At 32.7% G+C, this 24,719-nt stretch overlaps 1 protein-coding gene across 1 annotated transcript in view; it reads left to right on the forward strand.

Annotated features, from left to right (window-relative positions):
* Positions 1 to 24,719, forward strand: part of LOC145269055 (uncharacterized) — a 688,318-nt gene that overhangs the window by 233,844 nt on the left and 429,755 nt on the right. Inside the window, exon 3 of the mRNA XM_080124656.1 lies at positions 8,443 to 8,505. Within this exon, the coding sequence (XP_079980782.1) occupies positions 8,443 to 8,505 (63 nt within the window). The remainder of the gene's footprint in view (positions 1 to 8,442; positions 8,506 to 24,719) is intronic.

Consider the following 24,719-nt stretch of genomic DNA (forward strand, 5'->3'; position numbering starts at 1 on the left):
ATTCTTTTCTAAAAATTTTGCAATACAGATAAATATTTTCTATATTTGGAAATTCAAATTTATGACACTGTAAGGAACAGAGTTATCTCCCTTTCGAAGATTTTTTTTTTTTTTTTTTTTTTTTGCTAAAATTATGTGCTTTGTTAAAATCCTTTAGTATTTTCGCAAGGAAGATTCCAGAAATACAGGTAAAAAAAAAATAATGCAGTGGAGTTAAATATTAACTTTCAAAAGACAGAGACTTTTTTTACTGAACTTATTTTTATTTTTTTTCTAAAGAAAAGTAATATGTTTTATCTTCTGTCAAATATTGTATGCATCAGGATGTGGCGCAAGTTTAAAAAATCTTTTATTCATATTAATCCATGCCATCGTGATTCGGCTATTGAAGCAATTTTCAATAGCCTTTGCTACTTTTCCATTAAATTGTCTATATCGTACCGAAGAAGAAGAAGAAGAAAAAATAATACAAAAATACAGAAATATTTCGACATATTTGGACGGAAATATTCATAATTCAGCTTGAGTAGTTTTGTACAATTCATTTCCAGTGGCTGTTCGTTTTATTATGCACGTTTTGAATATTTTCTTTTTTTTTCTTTTCATGTTAGTTTTTTTTTTTTTTTAATCAACGCTTCCGTACTGATTTGGTTTGTGGCATATCAACCCCTATTTTCGTTTTTCATTTTGCTCAACGAATCACCATTATCAAATCCAAAAACCTTTCTGTAACGTTTTCACCGATGAGCGATCATTAAACGAAATAAAAGTCTTTGTTTTTGTTTTTTTGTTGTTTTTTGTGCAAGGTGTTTATACGTGCTGCTCTTTTTAATTTTTGCATCGTTGCTGATTAAAAAATTTTTTTTTTATTTCCGGGTTTCATGAGTATCCGTTTCGTCTAGTGGTCGACGATCGTCCGTTTAACCAATACGAAAAAATTTTCTCATACAAGGAGACATTTGCTGAGCTTTTTTTTAAAAGGTTTTTATTTGGAAAAAATTTACTAAAGAGAGAGAGAGAGAGAGAGAGAGAGAGACTAAATAACTAAATAATCATTTATTTCCTTCTTCTTCTTCTTCTTCTTCTTCTTCTTCTTATTATTATTATTATCTATATATTAATACGATAGCGCGTGTGTTACTTTGTGTGTCACGTTTACATCTTCTTCTTTCCGAGTGACTGTCGTTTAATTCTTATGGACTTACATTGTTTGTAATAAATAATTTTACCAAGAATTCTTCATAAGTTTTGGTTTCAATTCAAGCTGATGCCCCCAAATCAAATGGATACATTTTTTTAATTTGTGAAATCGCAACTTTATAATATATAAAAATCGACAGAACATTAACTCTATAATAATATATACGAAATCTGCAAAAATTAAAATATCATATTTAAGCGTATTTTACGACCAGGCTATGCCAGGCGTCCCTGCAAACTTTTGTAGTTTTAACAAAAGAGCTACAATAATATCAGAGCGTCTCCATTTACACTGAATATCCACAGAATGCCAACATTAATATATTAATATTACGTATGAAAAAGTTCGCTGTGGAATTTCCACAGCTCCCGCTAGTTATTATTGGCTCACAAAGAGCTTTTACACAGGTCTCCAGAGATATTTCCCTGAAAACAGCCTATGGTGTTCCCTGGAAGCTGAATGACATGTTTCCCCAGGTTTCCAGTACTCTCCACCTCTTTCGATAACATTTGCAAATACATTTGCATTATCGCAATAGCTGATTGCCATTGATTTATCGTTGGTAGCAGCTATTGGTCTTTACTGGGCTTTGAGTGGCAATAAGCCTCCCCAAGTCCCAGTCCTCTTCGCTCTTATTCGGCTGAGGTCTGGTCAGTTCATCGGTATTTCCTTCCTGCTTGACTCTACTTGGTTATTTGATCTCGCTCTTTGGAGGGGGGCAGTGATGTGGCAATGGGGGTTGGGTTAGAGAGCTTATAGATATGCGGTTTCAGTGTTCTTGGTTCCATGTAGTGTTTCATGTTTTGCCTTTGCAGCAGTTTGTCTGGCGCGCACTTGTTGCTCTTGTGTGTTAGTTTCCACATTCAAGGGTTTTTCTTAATATTTCAGCTGTTTTCATGATTTTTATTATAACAGATAGATAGATGGATAGATGGATAAAGTGTTACTGATGTAAATGTGTCATTTCTAGTTTTCCTACATCATACCAGTTGCTTCTTCCGGTTGTTTCTTCCTCCAGTTCTGCATCATTTTTTTGTCTCCTCAAAGTTGCAGCGTCACAGGAAATAGCAGAAACGGTTTCCTGGTATAGACAGGACGACATATCCCAGCTTTGATTTAAACATTTAATTTTTATAAGGAAACTCACAGCTTCTTTTCTGCATTAATCTTCAAGCATAACATTCATTCTAACGAGTTATATCGCAAAGTGAAAAAAAAAAAATTAGTATGATTATTTTAATTAATGAAATATACCTATTTACGGCATTGACAGACCGGTTCTCGTCAGATCACCGACGTTAAGCAACGCTGAGCCTGGTTAGTACCAAATGGGTGACCATTTGAGAATTTTAGGCGCCGTATGTGCTCTCCGCTTATCTCGGCATTTGTTTCCAGTCGTCCTGTACTTAACTTGCCACTGGAATTTAACAATGTCGATCCAGGAGAGGTGTGGTTGGAGATTGCGCAACTCCTTCCACAAAAATACCACGCACAGGCGCTCCTTCCTCGGTATTTATAGTCTGTCAAAGGAGCCTGAAATATCTATTTATGTAAAGGTAGGTATGTGCTTATATATTAGGATTCTACTAGCATAAGTAATAGATCATTATGAATTTTAAAACTCAGCTGCTAGGTTTAAGGTATCGTAATGTAACCGCGCAGATGCGTTTATGTAAATGCGTGAGGAGTGACGTCACTAGTAGGGCGAAGAACTATAAAAAAAAAAAAAAAAGAAAGACAAACATCATATCAGAGACGAGATAACGTTCGAAATCTCAGGAGAGATCTGGATATTATTTTATTTACTGTTGAGTATTTAGTTTTTGTGGACGGTTATCCTTATCTTTATGGTTGTTGTCTCACAACATTTTTGCGAACTTATCCTCTGGCCCTCTTCGGGTGATTAAGTACAACGGGAAAAGGATGCTGAGCTTTGTAAGTGTCTCTAGTAATTACTGCCGCCAAAACGTCGTGAACCAGCAACTATGAAAATGAGGATTAAAGTCCGCAAAAAATAAATACTCAAATCATGCGCTGAGATTATTATTATTGTTATTATTATTATTATTATTATTATTATTATTGTTATTATTATTATTATTATTATTATTATTATTTGTACTCACTAAGAATTCTCACACAAGTCATTATTAAAGATTTGGTGCTAATGCACTTACTGATCCGCGCTATTTTTTAAAATCGTATTTCCAAGTTTAATTAAAGTTTTATAATATGTTTTTTTTTATTCAATTGTAAGGTTAAAGTACAGAATAGTTACAAAACACCCTCCCCCTCCACATGTTAAGAACGCTTTTTTAAATAATAACGTTATTATTTCAGCACGGATCAATAAGTGCACTATTACCAAAGATTTCTCACTGACAACAACTGGTAGTGTTCCCTGGAGTCTGGATGACAACAAGTCTCCTCAGATTTCCAGTACTCTCCACCTCTTTCGATAGCCTTTGCAAATGAATTTTACTTTTCGCTGGAAGTGACCATTCGCCTTCACTGGAATTTTGGTGCCAACAAGGCTCTCCAAGGTGCTAGCCCTATTTGCACTTGTTTAGGGGAGGTCTGCTTAGTGCTTTTTCTCTTTGGTCTTTCCATCCTCCTTGCCCTTCTCAAATGGAGGCGTATTTAATTTACAATTATTGGATAATATCGATTTTTTTATGTTTCATATTTCAGTTCTCTGGAAAGTTCTGCATCTTCATTTCATTTTCCCGTTTCTTTCATCTTTACCCTGTGTTGTACTGTGGGGGAGGCAGGAGGGGATATATTACAGTTCGTATTTACATAAAGGTATCATCTATATATCTATATAAGTGAAAGTGTCTGTGTGTGTACATTTCCTTACGCAATAACTCTGTCAATTTTAAGTCTACAGACTCGAAATTTGATATACAGGGTGTTGAGATTTAGAAACATCTGTGTAATCCATTTTCGGTAAGAAATTTGGCTGTTAAAAGGTCAAAGTTCAGCGATTTGACTTTTGAGAACTCTACCAAACTCCTCCACCAATTTTGGGTCTAAACATTTGAAATTTTAGATATAGGTTCCTTGGACATGGATCTAACTTATTAACTTGATTTGAGCCCAGAACAATAAATGTTAAGGGGTCAAAATAGGAGTCAAATTTTAAAAAAAATTACCTTTTTTTTTTTTTTGCTCAACATACACCTCCAAACACCCTGGCAATTTATGTTACGTCAGCGGTTGAGGTTTTAGACACGTGATGAGGTGTAGATTTGGGTAGATACAAGAGTCGTTAACTAAACATCAGAGAGAATGGACAACTCAAGAGGAGTTGGTCTCTCCATGACGCAATGAGCGGCGTTTTCTCATGCAGCCAGGATATGAAAACGCGGTGATCTCTGAAGATGCCGGCCGGAATCATAAAAATAAATGTTCGTATATAACCGGGTACGTGTTGTGTTATTTACATCTGTTAAAAAGAACTGTTTGCCTACAACTGTTTCGATACGTCCTCGTCAATCTTTTCCTGTTAGAACTGTTGCATAAATGTTAAAATATACACAGTAGACCAGCGGTTCTCAACCTTTTTTGACCCATGGACCCCTTTTCCCTTCTTTTTTTTCTTGGTGGGCCCCCTTATAATTTTTGGTCATAAAACAATATTCTATTTCTCAATATAATTTTTTGAGCTTTTAATAAACAAATAAATATTATATAATTAAACTTTATTTTTAAATGAAAACTAATTTAATGCAAATAAAATATTTTACAACAATTATAATAATGAAAACTTGATTAACGCTAACTGTTTCTTGTGTTTTTGTTTTTGTAAATTCACGTAATGGAATGAATGTGTGTGTGTGTGTGTGTGTGTGTCACTGGAGAATCGGATTTACTGAAATAAATTGAATATTCAAAACTGACAATTCATTTATAAGAGAGAAATTCATAGGTCACGTGACCAAAGTTTCGCACTAATAGTTTAGCTACACGTTTATAATTTCCAAAAATTTAAAAAATTTACTCGCAAAAATGTCAAAATTTTTCAGATAAAATTGATTGAAAATCGCCCCCCAAAATTTGATTTTCGCCCACTAGGGGGCGATTCGCCCCCGGTTGAGAACCGCTGCAGTAGACGATCAACTAGACGATACGACGCATATACGTACACACATTTACACGTACATGAATAAACAGATAAAATATAAAGCCCACTATTCAACATGTGCGTCAATTTGGAACATATTCATATACACACACATACGTTGATTTGGTGAAACATGCAACGACCAACCGATTAAGACACCTGTTTTTCTTCTTTTGTGAAACCACAGAAGAAGACTTTATATTTTAAAAATATAAATTTACCAGCATTTCAGCCCGGCGTTGCCCGGGTGTTTGGACGTGTATGTTGAGCAAAAAAAAAAAAAAAAAAAAAAATCGGTCAATTTTTTAAAACTTGACCCCTATTATAACCCCTTAACATTTATTGTTTTGGGCTCAAATCAAGTTATTAAGTTAGATCCATGCCCAAAGAACCTATATCTAAAATTTCAAGTGTTAAGACCCAAAATTGGTGGAGGAGTTTGGTAGAGTTCTCAAAAGTCAAATCGTTGAACTTTGACTCCTTAACAGCCAAATTTCTGGCCGAAAAAGGATCACATAGATTTTCCCAAATCTCAGTACCCTGTATATCAAATTTCGAGTCTGTAGACTGAAAATTGACAGAGTCATTGTGTAGGGAAATGTACACACGCACACACACACAGACACACACAGACACTTTCACTTATATAGATATATAGATTTCAGCTGTCTCAGTGGTTTTCACAAGGGTTCGCTTGTTCTTCAGCCCCACTTCCCGGCTTTGAAGCACATCTGCTCATTTTCATGACCAAACTCAAACTCCTCAATCTAATCTTCTTGACCTCTTGATCTGTCATTTCCGTTACGCCATTATCAAAAGCACAGGTCTCCTAACGTGTGACCTATGTCACGTACGTAAATGCTCAAGGTCATTAAGTTTATTTAATTTAGCTAATTTATGTAAACATCTTCAGCTAAAAATTAAATAACTCGCAACCTAACAATATCATTGGATAGATAGATGAATAGATCGGTAGATCGATAGATCGGTAATAATTTTTAACCATTTTATTATCTAACACCTGTAGTCTGCTGGGACGACAAAATCTACAAATTGGCACATTTTTCCTTTTTTATTGATTACTGCTCGCTTGGATGAGTTTATCTGTTTGTAACTCAATATCCCCAAGGATTTTGTGGATTTCATTTTTCAGTACTATCTCCAGTTTGTGCTTGTACCATTTTTCTGTCTGTTTAAGTGCAGTCATTTTCAGAGTTCCGGCTTTCCCCACAAAGTTGTGGTCATTCTTGTAAACTTTTTGTGTTATGTTTGCTAATTATGTAGTTCACCGTTTCGTCTCTTTAAATGTAGAGTCTACATTTTCTATTTTCCTGGGGTTTTGTCTATTCTATGTAGCTAGATTTAATCATATTCGATTTCTCTTTTCGCGTCTCCTTTTCTTAACTATGTCCAGGTGTTTTCATGATTTTCTGTCTCTTGTTATGAGTCGTCCATGTAAGTTGTTTCTTGTCCTATTTTTTTAAAAAAAATCTTTTTGTTTCTATTGTTTTCTACTGTTTGTTTTGACAGTGTCTATTGCTGTGATGATCTTTCTGTGTTATGAATTATGCATTTTTCAAAGTATTTTTTGTTTTTCCACATGCTCTTCTACATTACCAGTCCCCTCCCCCGCCTCCATTCCTTTTCACGTAGACTCGGTCATTATCATTTTTCGGATGTAGTGCATTGTGTATGATCGTCAGTTTCCTCATCTTCTGATAAAGATGTATAAGTTTCTCTTTTGTCTAATCTATAAATGTTCTCGAGTATCTCAGTAGTGATATTGCACAGTTTTTTGTTTTGTTTTCACAAAGAAATCATCAATTATCAAGGCCCGGGGGCCATTCAAGGATAAGGGTAAAAGAGCGTACAGTAGTCAAAAGGACAATATCATAGTAATCGTTAGTAGTGTAAATTTGGTAAATTGGATCACGTTAGGGGAAAAACTCATCAAGAACTTGTTTACATTGGACTTGAAGTCGACCATATTGTAATCAGCTGGAAAGCAGGCAAACGGAAGAGAGTTCCACAGGTGTGCAGTTCTAAGAAAGAAATTTGTTCATAGATTCTACGTTTAAGTTTAGGTACATATAAAGAGTTGGGGGAATTATTGATAGTGTTTGTTCATTTAATTAAATTTTTACTATATAGTTTTGTTTCTACTAATTTCTCCGTATTTCTTCTCGGATATTCTTTTCTGATATTTTATTTAATTTCCGCAGACTTTTTATTCTTCTTATTTTATTTTTCTTTTGCTGCTTATTATTATTATTATTATTATTATTATTATTATTATTATAATGATTATTATTATTATTGTTGTTGTTATTATTTTTATTGTTATTATTATTATAATGATTATTATTATGATTATTATGATTATTATTAATATTATTATTATAATGATTATTATTATTGTTGTTTTTATTATTATTGTTATTATGATTATTATTATCATGATTATTATTACTAATATTATTATTATTATTATAATGATTATTATTATTGTTGTTGTTGTTGTTGTTATTTTTATTGTTATTATTGTTATGATTATTACACTTATTATTATTATGATTATCAATATTATTATTATAATGATTATTATTATTAATATTAATATCATTATTATTATTATATTTATTTTTATTATTATTATGATTATTATTAATATTATTAATAATAATATTATTATTATTATTATTATTATTAATATTATTAATATTATGATTATTATTTCTATGATAATGATTAATATTATAATTATTATTATTATTATTAATATATGTATGAGAAAATCACCTGAAGTGGTTGCATTGAAACATTCTGTGAATTTTTTCTTTCATTAGATCTGTGCTACTAAAAGGCTGTAAAGCTCATTCAAAAAGAGTAAAAATATTGTGTGAACTCAAGATCAACGTCGGAATATTTTCTGGCGGTAAAACGGGTCAAAATGTCTATAACTTAAAACAATGGTAGTTGGAGAAGTAAATTAACTTTTAGGAATCTTCTTTCTGAACGCCTTTTACTTTATTACAAATCGTATCTCTCGTGAAATGTTGAATGTCGGGGTTATTTAACATGCATTAAAAATAATCTTTTTTTTTCTATTTTCCAGAAATGAATGCAGCTCTACAGAGCGTAAAGACAGACGAAAGAAAACTAAAAAATACAAAGACAGGCAAGAAATATTTATACATATTGTTTTACTCACAGGAACGAACGTTCGACAGGATTACTTTATATGTTAGATTTTGTATTATTTGAATTATTCAGACTACTGTTCTTATCTTGTTCACAACGTTCACAAACTTAAGTTATATATATATATATATATATATATATATATATTTGTTTATTGTTATATAAACATGCTCACATCCCGCTGCTACAAACAGCCACTTGTTTCAATCAAACAACAGATATCATCAGGCAGCGACTTGACTATTCAAAAGTTCAATGAATAATGGATTTTTATTTTAGGTAGGAACTCTTTAGAAGTTGGAGTTAAAAAACTTAAAACACAGGACTTTAATTAAATAAAAAAGTAAAAAGGGAGAGGCAATTTAAATAAAGTTAAAAGATTACAATGGGGAGAGAGTGATTGAGAAGAAAAAAAGGAATAGAGACAGAAATAGAGAAAGAAAATATAGAGAAAACAAAATAGAGAGAAAAAGAAGAGAGAAAATATATATACATATATATATATATACACATACACACACATATACACACATATACACATATACATACATATATATATATATACATATACATACATACATATATACATACTTTACTTCTATATATATATATATACATACATATACATATACATACTTCATTTCTCCTCTCCCCCCCCTCCACATCACATATATATATATATATATATATATATATGATATGGAGAAGAAAAGAAAAAAGAAACAAAGGGTTATAATAAAGAGAATAAGAACTAGAAGGAAAAGGAAAGAATAATGAGATCTAGTTAAATAGAGAAAGAGAGAAAGTAAGAATTTGACAGTATATAGAAAAAGAAAAAGAAAAAGAAAAAATCTGCGTGTCAACCAATTTATGAACAATTATACAATTCAGTAATGAAGCATATTATTACAAATACAAACAGAAGATACAATCCAAGCGTCAGAGATGAACGTGTCAAAAAAGGCAGGGAATGTATTCTGCTAGCATATTTATCCTCTTACATACGTCCACGAGTAAAATCAACGCAATTCAAACATACGTCTACCATTAATTAGGCCCTTTATGCTAAATGATATAAATTTAAAGTTTTCGCGTTTTTATTAGATAAATATATGAATAAAAGAAAAAAATAATGATAAAACAATATTAAAATTATTATTAATAACAATAAACATAATAGTAATAAAAAAAAAAAAAAAAAAAAAAAAAAAAAAAAAAAAAATAAAATAAAATTAATATTTATTATCTTTTTAATATAACATATTTAGCCATAAGAGGGGATTAAATAAATTAAATAGGTCCAATAATTATAAATAAAAAACTACTAATATTTATGTATATAAAAAGAATATAATACAAATATACATATATATATAGATATATAACCACACACACACATATATATACCCAAATATACACACACATATATATATACATATATATATATATACATATACATGCACATAAGTAAAGGTGTAACTATACTATTAAGTTGGAAGAATGACAAATAACAATTTTAAAGAAAGATTTACCGGTCACAAGTGCTCTTTTGAAAATAATGAGTACAAAAATAGAACTTCCTTGTCTAAATATTACAATGAACTAGTAGAGCAAGGTTACTCCCCAATAGTAAATTGGAAAATTTTAAAGAAAGCTAAAACCTGTTCATCTTTAAACTCGCCTTGCTACCTATGTCTTTATGAGAAATTATTTATACTTACTTTTAGAGAAAGAGATAAATTATTAAATAAGAAGCACGAAAATTCAATTAATTGCAAACATTATAAAACCCATCTTTTAAGTAATTTAGTTTAGATATAAAATTTAAATAAATTAAAAATTGTCACTGATTTCTATAATTTATTAATATTCTATTAATATACTTTCTCCTCTCCTGATTTCATTCTTTACTTCTGCTATCTTATATACATGTGTGTCTATGTGTATATGTATGTGTCTATGTATTTATTTTATGACCGTGTGTACTTAGATCTATATATTTCTATATTATTTGGTATACCCTCCCATGTTTATTCAATCCATTTGTATGTTTCTATGTGTGTATGCATCTATCTGTACCCTTGCCAAATTTTTTGTATTCTTATGTATTTCTATATATATAATTTATGTAAATTATACATATTTATGTGTGAGTATATATATGTGTGTGTGCGTTGTTGTGTATTAGTATATGATTGTGTGAATATATTTGTGTATTTTTTGTATGTATGTGTATACATAAGATTATATATATGTATATATATATATATATATATATATATATATATATATATATATATATATATATGTATATATATATATATGCTTATTAGTATGTCGGTTGGTTCTCTGTGAGTATATACATATGTATCTTATTATTTTTAATTTGGGTACTATCTACCTGTGCGTCGCTATTTTTGAGTATTTCGTTGATTTAATTACTTCTTTTGCCTGAATATATTTATAGGTAAGTGTACTTGTATCTGTGTTATTAGTAATCTGGTATTGAATGTATTATTTTGTGATTTAATATGACTTTATATCTATACTTAAATAGCTTAAACTTCCAACTTAATAGTATAGTTACACCTTTACTTATGTGCATGTATATGTATATATATATATATGTATATATATATGTGTGTGTATATTTGGGTATATATATGTGTGTGTGTGGTTATATATCTATATATATATGTATATTTGTATTATATTCTTTTTATATACATAAATATTAGTAGTTTTTTATTTATAATTATTGGACCTATTTAATTTATTTAATCCCCTCTTATGGCTAAATATGTTATATTAAAAAGATAATAAATATTAATTTTATTTTATTTTTTTTTTTTATTTTTTTTATTTTTTTTTTTTTTTTTTATTATTATTACTATTATGTTTATTGTTATTAATAATAATTTTAATATTGTTTTATCATTATTTTTTTCTTTTATTCATATATTTATCTAATAAAAACGCGAAAACTTTAAACTTATATCATTTAGCATAAAGGGCCTAATTAATGGTAGACGTATGTTTGAATTGCGTTGATTTTACTCGTGGACGTATGTAAGAGGATAAATATGCTAGCAGAATACATTCCCTGCCTTTTTTGACACGTTCATCTCTGACGCTTGGATTGTATCTTCTGTTTGTATTTGTAATAATATGCTTCATTACTGAATTGTATAATTGTTCATAAATTGGTTGACACGCAGATTTTTTCTTTTTCTTTTTCTTTTTCTATATACTGTCAAATTCTTACTTTCTCTCTTTCTCTATTTAACTAGATCTCATTATTCTTTCCTTTTCCTTCTAGTTCTTATTCTCTTTATTATAACCCTTTGTTTCTTTTTTCTTTTCTTCTCCATATCATATATATATATATATATATATATATATATGTGATGTGGAGGGGGGGGGGGAGAGGAGAAATGAAGTATGTATATGTATATGTATGTATATATATATATATAGAAGTAAAGTATGTATATATGTATGTATGTATATGTATATATATATATATATGTATGTATATGTGTATATGTGTGTATATGTGTGTGTATGTGTATATATATATATGTATATATATTTTCTCTCTTCTTTTTCTCTCTATTTTGTTTTCTCTATATTTTCTTTCTCTATTTCTGTCTCTATTCCTTTTTTTCTTCTCAATCACTCTCTCCCCATTGTAATCTTTTAACTTTATTTAAATTGCCTCTCCCTTTTTACTTTTTTATTTAATTAAAGTCCTGTGTTTTAAGTTTTTTAACTCCAACTTCTAAAGAGTTCCTACCTAAAATAAAAATCCATTATTCATTGAACTTTTGAATAGTCAAGTCGCTGCCTGATGATATCTGTTGTTTGATTGAAACAAGTGGCTGTTTGTAGCAGCGGGATGTGAGCATGTTTATATAACAATAAACAAGTATTATCAGCTCTTTTTATTGAGCACTATCTAACAACCTCGTTGAATTCATTAGTCCATTACTTTTGAATATAAAAAAAACCCCGAGTATATATATATATATATATATATATAAAGCTTACAAATTTAAGTTATATATATATATATATATATATATATATATATATATATATATATATATATATATATAAAGCTGAACGTCTGTGTGTGTGTCTGGTCACGAATAGGCTCCTATGGTTGACTATTATAGAAAACTGATCACATATAATGATAGAAGATGTATCGAGACACTGTGATGGGTATGTTTGATCTGGCATAAAGATGATTCATTAAAATTGTGGGATCTGCGTACGCGCCTGGTCCACAAAGTATGGAAATAAAAAATTTTAAAATTTAAAAAACGTTTACAAGTGTTTTTGATATAGATGTACATAATAATACTTTGATAAGTATGTTTTAACTTAAATAGGGATGGTATAATAAAATTGTAGTGTCTGCGTTCGCGCCTGGCCTCCATAGAATGGAAATAGGCACAAACTTTAATTAAGAATTTTTATATCTATCTGCGTAAGTATACTTTGATAATTATGTTTCAGTTTGAAGGAATATGGTATAATAAAATTATTGGGTGTTCGTTCGCGCCTGACCTCCATAAAATGGAAATATGTCAGAAAGTTTAACAAGGTTTTTTAATATAGATCCACAGAATATTGTGATACGTGTTTCAGTGTGAACATGTATGGTATAATAAATTATGAGGTTTATCTATTTTATTTTTACTTTCATCATATTTTGCTTTGGTTTTAATACATCCGAATTCGAAAATTTATCTTTACAATCCTTCCTTTTCATAACCTATCATACTTTCATAAATCAGAGTCCATTTTCTGTAGGTTGCTTTTGAACCCAATCAACGACGGGTACTTTTGCTAGTATATATATTGCCATTGTGTACTAATTTTGTATCAAATTACGCATTGAGGACAGAGTAAAAATGCATCGTTATTTTCCAATCCTAAAATAAATAACTAAAATTTGCTTAAATGAGCCATGACGGACGTTGTATCAAACAAAAAGGATGGAAAAAATTGCCGAGTCATTGACCAGGGCTGAAGACATTGAGTTGATATTTTCACTTTTGTACACTGATCGACTTTGCTCTACTCGATGAAATGGGTTCTGTTCTATATCTCTTTTAATGCAATTCTAAGTGCGATCCCAAGATTAAATTTATTTTTACTTGAGCAGCGGAAGATGCGAGGAGATTTGATATGAGTCGCGCATACAACATCATCATCGGAAATGTAACTCTCCTTTTTTTTTTACCTCAACACGAAGCAAAGGCGTAGACAGGAAAACTAGAGGAATAGGTTCAAACTTTCGTAGCAAAATTTTTACTAAATATATTTCATTTGTTTCGTTTCGTTTTAGTAAAATTTCGTTTCGTTCGTTTTTTTATTATTATTGCAGTTAATGCTCATTGTTCTTTTAACTTGAACTGGAAATATTTTGATTGATTTATGATTCTCTTAATATAATTCCGTTGTCAAATTACTCAATCTAATAAATAAATGCAATCTTTGTGTTATCCTAATTATAACTTTTCATGTTTCATAGTTTTTTTGTTAATCCTTGGTACCTTTTGCTACATTCGGGTTGTAATTAAATACTTATAGATGTACGAAGCAAAACGAAAAATAAACAAAACGATACGAAAAGGTTCGTTTCGTTTTCTTACAAAAGAAAAATAAAAACAGTAAGTATTTTGAACGAAACGGAATGAAACAAAACGAATCCAACCCTGCAAAATTCATCTATAGGTAGGCAAACTTTGAGGCGTTATTTTGAAATGGTAGAAAAAATCGAATTGCAGTGAATAATTCCCCCCCCCATAAGCAAGCAAATTATTTACAAGGCAAATGCCCGCCTGCCTATCTCTGGCTGCTCTACAGATGCTTTAAATTAGGAAAAAAATGTCGGTTAATCTCTCTGATGGGGGAGGGGGGCCAAAATGCACAGAAACTACGACTGGCTACGCTCTCTGCAGACAATTACAAAATGTACAGTTATTGCTTGTATCTCAATAGAAGAAAGATGGCATTCTACGTCCATGTTTCTGTGTCATGGAATTACCTACCAGAAAAAGTTGTAACGATGGCTAGAAGAGGCAGGTTTAAAGCAGGCTTGGACAAACATTCAGTATATGAATGTAAATATCTTCTACCTATGTTTTTACACGGGTTGTTGCATTTGCTATCCTTTTTTACCAAATAGATTTGATTTTGTTTAAATTGAATTCCTTTCTAACTTGTTCTTTTTTGGGCTTGCTTGCAAACACACGTTATTTATTATTCTGCAATACTAAAACTAGGGCACTGTTGGGTTGTTCCGTGAATAAATAGTTACTTACATTTGCAACTGTTGTTTTTTTTAATCACTTAATAAGCATCACAACAATAAACGCTTTCTTGGAACAATAGATTGTATAAAACATAACATTCTACAATATTAGCACCGAGACACTGTTTCGTCATTCTGCATGTATATATATTGTGTATCAAATATTGTGAACATGCAAACAAACAGAGAGGAATACGAATTTATATATATACTAGCATGGGTGGTCGGCGTTGCCCGGGCGTTTGGAGGTGTATGCTGAGCAAAAAAAAAAAAAAAACAAACAAAAAAAGAAACTGTCAATTTTTTAAAACTTGACCCCTATTATGACCCCTTAAATTTTATTGTTTTGGGCTCAAATCAAGTTATTACGTTAGATCCATGTCAAAGGAACCTATAATTAAAAGTTCAAGTGTTTGGACCCAAAATTGTCTGAGGAATTTGGTAGAGTTCTCAAATGTCAAATCGTTGAACTTTGACCCCTGACTCGCCAAATTTCTGGCCGAAACTCGATCACCTCGATTTTCCCAAATCCCAGTACCTTGTATATCAACTTTCGAGTCTGTAGACTAAAAATTGACAGAGTTATTGCGTAGGTAAATGTACACGCAGACACACAGACACGTTCACTTTTATAGATATATAGATATCTATATAAGTGAACGTGTCTGTGTGTGTCTATGTACATTTCCCTACATATTTTAGCAGATAGATTTTATTTATTCAAAGGTCCATATGCTAGTATGTATATATACAAAGTGTTGGGACGATGAATCGGAACCGGTGTTGTATAGGCACTTATCATCTCGACATATAGACATATGTTTTACAGCGGGGTATCACAAGTGTTTATGTTTTTACAAAGTGTATCACAAATGTTCATGTGATACGAAATGTGGATATATTAGAAAATGCTTCATACCTTTTCTTTCTCCAGGAGTTCTTTTGTCTTTACTGTTGGGCTCTGTCATGAAACCCGCAACAACCAACACCATAAACAATTATAGACACCTGCATCTTCTTCTGTTATGAACCACAAGACTTTATACAAAGTAGAATTTATTATAAGAGAAAATAAAAGAATTTAAGACTATAAATTAAAATTTACGATTAAATTTATTATCGACAGTATATTATTTGACGATCTCTCTCTCTCTTTCTATATATATACTAGTAGGGGTGCCCGGCGTTGCTCGGGTGTTTGGAGGTGTATGCTGTGCAAAAAAAGCAAAAAAAACAAAAAAAATGGTAATTTTTTAAAACTTTGACCCCTATTATGACCCCTTAAAATTTATAGTTTCGGGCTCAAATCACTTTATTAAGTTAGATATAGGTTCAAGGAACCTATATCTAAAATTTCAAGTGCCCAGACCCAAAATTGTCGGGGGAGTTTGGTAGAGTTCTTAAAGGTCAAATCGTTGAAATTTGACCCCTTAACAGCCAAATTTCTGGCTGACACCCGTCACATCGATTTTCCGAAATCTCAGTACCCGGTATTTCAAATTTCGAGTCTATAGACTAAAAATTGACAGAGTTATTGCGTAGGGAAATGTACACAGACAGACAGACACACAGACAGACACGTTCACTTTTATAGATATATAGATATATATCTTCTATAGTATAAAGCTGAACGTCTCTGTGTGTGTGGTCACGAATAGGCTTCTATATGGTTGACTATTATAGAAAACTGATGACACATAATGATAGAAGATGTATCGAGACACAGGAATGGGTATGTTTGATCTGGCATAATGATGATTCATTAAAATTGTAGGGTCTGCGTACGCGCTTGGTCCACAAAGTATGGAAAATAAATTTTTAAAAAAACCTTTACAAGTGTTTTTGATATAGATGTACATAAGAATACTTTGATAAGTATGTTTTAACTTAAATAGGGATGGTATAATAAAATTGTGGTGTCTGCGTTCGCGCCTGGCCTCCATAGAATGGAAATAGGCACAAACTTTAATAAAGACTTTTCATATCTATCTGCGTAAGTATACTTTGATAATTATGTTTCAGTTTGAAGAAATATGATATAATAAAATTATTGGGTGTTCGTTCGCGCCTGACCTCCATACAATGGAAATATGTCACAAAGTTTAACAAGGTTTTTTAATATATATCCACAGAATATTGTGATAAGTGTTTTAGTGTGAACAGGTATGGTATAATAAATTATGGGGTTTATCTATTTTATTTTTACTTTCATCATATTTTGCTTTGGTTTTGATACCCCGAAATTCGAAGCTATCTCTTTACAACCATTCCTTTTCATAACCTATCATACTTTCATAAATCAGAGTCCATTTTCTGTAGGCTGTTTTTGAACCCAGTCAACGACGGGTACTTTTTACCTAGTATATATATATATATATATATATATATATATATATATATATATATATATATATATATATATATATAATTTAAAGGAGATTAGAACAAGAGTCTAAAGAGCTAAGTGTATTTTTAATATATATATATATATATATATATATATATATATATATATATATATATATTATGTTGCTAGATTTTCCTTGCAAGTGATATTATAATTTATTTTATTTTTAACTCTTGGTAAACATTGGTACAATAAACAAGTTAAGCAAAAAAAAAAAAAAAAAAAAAAAAAAGCAGGGACCGAGTTGTCCACATGAAAACACATTTTTCATGGAGTTCAATAAAAATCAGGGAAACACATTTTTCATATCTTTCATTTGAAAACTGCTGATGATCGAAACGCAAATCAGTCCCCATTTAAAGGGTCCGGAAGTTTTTGATTGAATTTTCAAGTCCTAATCCGTTTTCTCGGCCGTCTTTTTTTTTTTTTTTTTTTTTTTTAAATCTAACTGATTTCATTAAGCTGGTTCTTTGCAATCGCATCGTGCAGCTTTCATCACGAGATTTCACTTGGATAATCCAAGAAAGAGTTGAGATGGATTTGATCAGCGTTAGTCAAGATAAAATTACTAACTTGAAATGGCAGAGTAATTTATTTTTCCAACACGAACATGCGTAGATTGTTTGCGAAAAGGCGTGGACATAAATGATGATGGCATGTAAAACTTCAAGAAAACAGATTCCTCACATACATCATCATCATCATCATCATCATCATCATCATCATCATCTTTGTATGACTGTGAATAAGGTTTGCATCATCATAATCATCATCGTCGTCGTCATCATTATCATCGGTTTGACATAGGTTTTAGATGCTGGCATCTGTTGGGGACTTTTTAAATTGTGACTTCCAAATAAACCTATCTTTGCCCAGGGCTTCATTTGTCTATCTCTATTTCAAATTCATAATCTTTTTCACCAGTTTTTGGTCTTCCGTAATGCATCCCGTTTGTGTAGCGACACAACTGTGGAGAAGCGCTGGTATTTAAACTCGAAACCCCTTCGCTTCAAGAAATGGTCTGAAGAATAAAATAAATGCAAGTAGTTCGAGGTGGTGGTATAAAAAATTTTTCCTGGAGAAAAAAACAAAAACGATTGACAACCTTACCACCCCAACTGATCTACATAGCATTAAATTTTTCTATCAAGAACGAAGACTTTAAAAAAAGATAGCTTAAATATTATTAAAAATATTATTCCTACTACATTATTATTTTTATAGAAAAAAAAGGAAAGTCCTTTCGCCCGATTAAACATGAACGTGTTTTTAGCTTGCGGACAAGAAAAAAGGTTTGAATTAACAGAGATGATGACAGACAGGTAAAATAAAATGTTCTTAGCAAAAAACTCATATATTTGAGCTCTCGTGTTTATTGGTTTTTGTAGCAAATTAAATCAAATAACTTGAATGTAAAATTATGGCTATAGAAGGTAAGGTGTGGCGGTTGTATTAAGATATACTAAATGTTTTCTTTTACATACTCGCTTGTTTTATACAAAAATTTGAGATATTATATTATTATATTTGTTTTTATTGTTTACTATACATATATGGGATATTATCGTAGTAATCGTAAGTAGTGAAGATTTGGTAAATTAGATTACTTAAGGGGACGGCTCATCAAGAATTTGTTTACGTTAGACTTGAAGAGGACCATATTGTAGTCAGTTGGAAAGCAGGCAAACGGAATAGAGTTCCACAGGCGTGCAGTTCTAAGAAAAAAAGCTTTGTTCATGGAATCTACGTTTAGGTTTAGGCACATGTGGGGGAAATTGTTGATAGTGGTTTTGGCTAGACAAGAGTTTTTCGTGAAAGTTTGGAAATGGGGGACCATAGATTAGAGCTCAGACAAGCATTGGCCATGAAGACAACGCTAAAACAGACAGGCTCGCAACATCTCTTCTTTTGGAAAGAGGTTGCAGAGAAGAGAAAAGGGCGTCCATCACTAGGCTACGAAGTCTATTTAGAACTCTGTCAAGGCAGGATAAGATCTTTCTAGCAGCTCCTGCCCATATGTGGCCACAGTACGCTATCCTTGGATGTACCTGGCTTTTATATAGATAGAATATTGCATCAGCAGTGAGATAGATATTGGAGCGGTACAAGAATCCCACCATTTTTTCCAGCGACATTGGCAACGGATTTGATGTACGTGTTCCATTTATGACGGAATAATATTATTCATCTATGGACCTTGGATAGTCGATGTGCAATCAAGTCCATGGATCATCCGTTTTTTGGTCATTGCAGAATCTTCACCAGCTGATCTCTTGCTGCTAGTTGGCATCCCCTACGTTGTTTAACCACCGTTTCTGTGTCATGTTTCATCTAGGGTCAATACGTATAACCCCTCATTGACGATTTTCATTCGAGAATCCCTGGATGGTTTGAGTAATCTTTTCCGCAGTATTACTACTCTATCTGCGTATAACAATACGCGGTCACGTATAGAAAAGAGTGGCACACTAATTCACGTTTTTATTTTTCTCGTTCCACCAGGTTTGACTTCTCATTTTACTAATCAAGTCATCATTCTCCGTTGTTCTTTTCACATCTTCTAACGTGATCGCAAGTTCTCTAATCGTATTGCATAACAGACCCGACAATTCACTTTCGTTTCTTAGCACCGCTATTATTGTTTCTTCGAGGGGTTCCGTGAGAGTTCTAGCGTTAGGCCTTTCGACGTTCCCCCAATCAATCTTTGATAACCCGATCAGCGTTACCTATCTTTTTTAACGGTATATTTTTAAATTATAATTCAATAGAATTACGCCCCAGCGTTGTAGGGTCCTGGATATGACCTTAAACTATATCCAGTGGTGAGGCCCCAGCTTGCGGACTTTGGGGAGTGTGGAACCACCCTTCAATTGCCATTGCTCCCAGGTCCACTCTGACCCAGAGTGGTAGTATCTGTTCAGGTCCCAACTATGCGTTAAATAGAACCCGACTTGAAAAAAAAAAAACAAATATATTCTATAAAATTTTTTTATTCAAAATCACCGGATTTGTCATTAAATAACCGGAAAAGGGTTGGTATGCCGTAAAACAAAAACAACTAACCAACCCAGCGTTGTAATCAATTCGCCGTATGCGTTAGTATACAATTTTGAACCAAAACTTGTTAACAGTCGTTTGTGGCATGTTTGCAGAATAAACTCTCTTCCGTATACACATATGTGAAACATTTTTAAAGCGTATGTTATTGTTAAATTCTTTTTTTTCCAATTTGACTGTAATTCCGTTCCGCGGGTATAAACGTTCTCGAGGCACATGGTATTTGCTTTGTCGATGCATTCTCGAATTTGTGAAGCAATACTGCGCCTAGTACCTCATAACTCGCATCCGCCGCTACAAGGATTTTCTTCTTTGAGTGGAAATGTGCAAATTATTGGTTTGTTACTAAACAGCTTTTTATCTTTTAAACGCCTGTTTGCATTCTTCTGGCCATACCCACTTGTGTCCTTATTTTATTAAATTTTCTAACGGCGCTCTCATCTATAATATAAATCTCACCTGTCTGTTTAAATGTATGTATGTATGTATGTATGTATGTGTGTGTATGCCTAAAACTTTCGACAGATGAGACGGATTTTCACGAGACTGGTATCATTTTGAAGTTCGACCCTTCGGACAACAAATATCGAACAATTGCCCAAAAACATTGATTCCTTCACCCTCAACTAGGCACTTTACTACAAGGAGAGGTCGCTTTTTTTCGCTGATATTTTCGAAAGTCATCCCCTCTTTTCGATTGACTAGACTTAATTTAAACTTTCGCTATAGGCGCAACAGCAAAGACGTCACATTTTTTTCGTATGTTTTTTTCCTCCTTCGCGATACGGGTTTGAGCCTGCCTGCATGCTACCACTTCTTTTTTGTTCAACACACACCTCCAAACACCCGGGCAACGCCGGGCACCCAGGCTAGTATCATATATATAAGCTATGATAACTTACTAATCTCAATAAACCCTGGAGTTTAGCAACGTTATCAGGCGAAGGCATATTTCGTCCATGTTTCTGAGTGTGACTGTCTTCCTTTACCAGAATAGACGACAGCATATCAAACTGAGAGCGTATTTTCCTGGTTAACATTAACTCTGCTGACGATAACCGTAACGTCATATTCGGGTTAGACGTGATTTTGTAACCTGCCTTATATTTTTTATCTTCTTTAAAAAAACTCACGATTTTCAGACCTCTTGAATCCGTATTCTTCAATTTTCTGAAATACCGATCTAATTTTTTTTTTTTATTACATTTTCACCCCAAACAAGGCAAATTGCCACTTTGGTGTAGGGGGCTACTATCAGGGGCAACAACTACTGGGGTACTATGTAGGGATTTGGGCAGCAAGGTGTCGGTTCACGTTACACTTGAACTTCTGCACGTCAGTACTGTTGGGGAAGCAGGGACCTGGGATGGAATTCCAGAGTCTAGCGGTTCTGGGGAAGAAACTATTGGAGTAAAAAGATCTTTTACATCTAGGGATCTCTACAGTGTGGGGGTGGGATTTAGTAGCCTGTCGGGTTTGTCGAGGATGCACACGTCGTGGGGGCACAAGTGCTTGCAGTTCGTCAGAGCATTCACCACTAAAATACTTGTAGAAAAGGCAGAGGGATGCAACATTTCGTCGATGGGACAGAGGCTGAAGCTTAGATGCCAGTTCAGGGCCTATCAGGTTTGCGACTCTCTTTTGAACCTTGTCAAGAAGCGAGAGGCTAGTAGCAGATGCACCAGCCCAGATGTGGCAGCAATATGAGAGTTTTGTGTTGTGTCTCATTTTCGCTTTTAATCAAAATATCATCCAATATGCGATTGCATATTCCATACTTGCCAACATTATTTGCCGGAATAGGCTTGAAGCTATCTTCAGTCAAAAAGGAAATAAAGTTTAAAAATCGCTTTATGTATGCTTATTCTCCTTCGAACATTCTTCACCGATTTTAATCTGAGGCTAAACTTCAGTCAAATCCAATTTTGAAAACACTTTTACAATGCTTAATTTCCTGAATATCTCTTCTGGAGATGGAAGACGGGTATGCTTGGTCTTTCAAGCAGTTATTCAATCTAGCCCAAAAATCAGTACATATTCTAATTTTTCGGGTTTTCTTTTTCATGTATACTATTGGCGACACCCAATACAGTTAATCCACTTGAAATTATGCCATTTTTCCTAATCTTTCTAATTCCTCATTTATTGCATCTAGTATCGAAAATGGTATTTTTGTTTCGGGTTTAAAAATTGGTTCATTAAAATTCAAAGTGAACTACTGTTTTTGTACGCAGACCCAGTTCTTCTAAAAAAAAGTAAAAGAATTTGCTTTTCGAATCTGTAACAAATTTGCTTCGTTTTATCTTTATTAACGGCGCTACCTTTGTTACAGAAATGATTATTCTGTAATTCCCGTAATTATTGTACTGATTCTTGTACAATCCAGTCTAACCCGAAAATATTTTGTGAACGAATACATATACTTCCAATTTATGAGCTTTTCTCATAAATTGTTGCAATATTTTTTTACACATAATTGGGGTATCATCCCTAGAGTTGGGAGATTCTATTTATAAACGCTGCTGCTAGGAACTGACGAATCAAATTAATTCACGTTCTGCTATCAATCAATCAGAAACCAGAATTGCTTCATAAAAGTTAAACCTTGAACATATTTTTTACGTGTCAACACGAAAAGGCTCTTTTGATCTTTGGGTGAAAAATTATACAGTCCGAAGCCTGCACAGAACAGCTAAGAATGCGTCATCTCCAGGACTTGTTGGGACGATTAATCGGAACTGGGAATCGGAAAAATCAGAAGATCTGGGGGTATCGGAATCGGAAATATTAATGCGTATTTTCCGATACCAAAACGAATAATTTGTCTTTTTTATTTGATTTTGTTTAAACCAAAATTTTCCACTGCTGGTAATAATGATAAAATAATAAATATTTATTGATTTTAAAATACCAATAAAGCTAAAATCGATAGATCATCCTCCACAAATGTATTTTGACGTTTAGGAAAATATCTGCATATTCAACATGTTTTTTACGAAAATCGGGGGAAACAAAAATTTTATAGTTAAATATTTAGAGATTTATAAAGAATCGGAATCGATAATTGTATCAGAATCGGGAATTTAGTTCAGAATCGGTAATTGTATCGGAATCGGGAAAAATATTGGAATCGTCTCATCATTAATAACTACCTATTTGAAACTCTTCTGAATGTAAACATGAGTTTAGTTCTTCGAACTTTAATTTTCTACCTGATAAGCTTTTGGCATTTTTTCTACCTGATACGCTTTTGTCATTTTTCTCTGCGTTTATTAACCGTGGATGACCTATTCTTCCACGTTTGCCCGTTTATTAACCGTGGATTACCTATTCTTCCACGTTTGCCCGTTTATTAACCGTGGATGACTTATTCTTCCCCGTTTGCCCGTTTATTAACCGTGGATGACTTATTCTTCCACGTTTGCCAGTTTATTAACCTTGGATGACTTATTCTTCCACGTTTGCCCGTTTATTAACCTTGGATGACCTATTCTTCCACGTTTGCCCGTTTATTAACCTTGGATGACTTATTCTTCCACGTTTGCCCGTTTATTAACCGTAGATTACCTATTCTTCCACGTTTGCCCGTTTATTAACCTTGGATGACTTATTCTTCCACGTTTACCCGTTTATTAACCGTGGATTACCTAGTCTTCCACGTTTGCCCGTTTATTAACCGTGGATGACTTATTCTTCCCCGTTTGCCCGTTTATTAACCGTGGATGACCTATTCTTCCACGTTTGCCCGTTTATTAACCTTGGATGACTTATTCTTCCACGTTTGTCCGTTTATTAACCTTGGATGACTTATTCTTCCACGTTTGCCCGTTTATTAACCTTGGATGACTTATTCTTCCACGTTTGCTCGTTTATTAACCGTGGATTACCTATTCTTCCACGTTTGCCCGTTTATTAACCGTGGATGACTTATTCTTCCACGTTTGCCCGTTTATTAACCGTGGATGACCTATTCTTCCACGTTTGCCCGTTTATTAACCTTGGATGGCCTATTCTTCCACGTTTGTCCGTTTATTAACCGTGGATGACCTATTCTTCCACGTTTGCCCGTTTATTAACCTTGGATGACCTATTCTTCCACGTTCGCCCGTTTATTAACCGTGGATGACTTATTCTTCCACGTTTGCCCGTTTATTAACCGTAGATGACCTATTCTTCCACGTTTGCCCGTTTATTAACCTTGGATGACTTATTCTTCCACGTTTGGCCGTTTATTAACCTTGGATGACTTATTCTTCCACGTTTGCCCGTTTATTAACCGTGGATTACCTATTCTTCCACGTTTGCCCGTTTATTGACCTTGCATGACTTATTCTTCCACGTTTGCCCGTTTATTAACCGTGGATTACCTATTCTTCCACGTTTGCCCGTTTATTAACCG

Source organism: Euprymna scolopes, chromosome 45 (genome assembly GCF_053919585.1).
Source record: "Euprymna scolopes isolate OS-2025 chromosome 45, ASM5391958v1, whole genome shotgun sequence".
NCBI lineage: Eukaryota > Metazoa > Mollusca > Cephalopoda > Sepiida > Sepiolidae > Euprymna > Euprymna scolopes.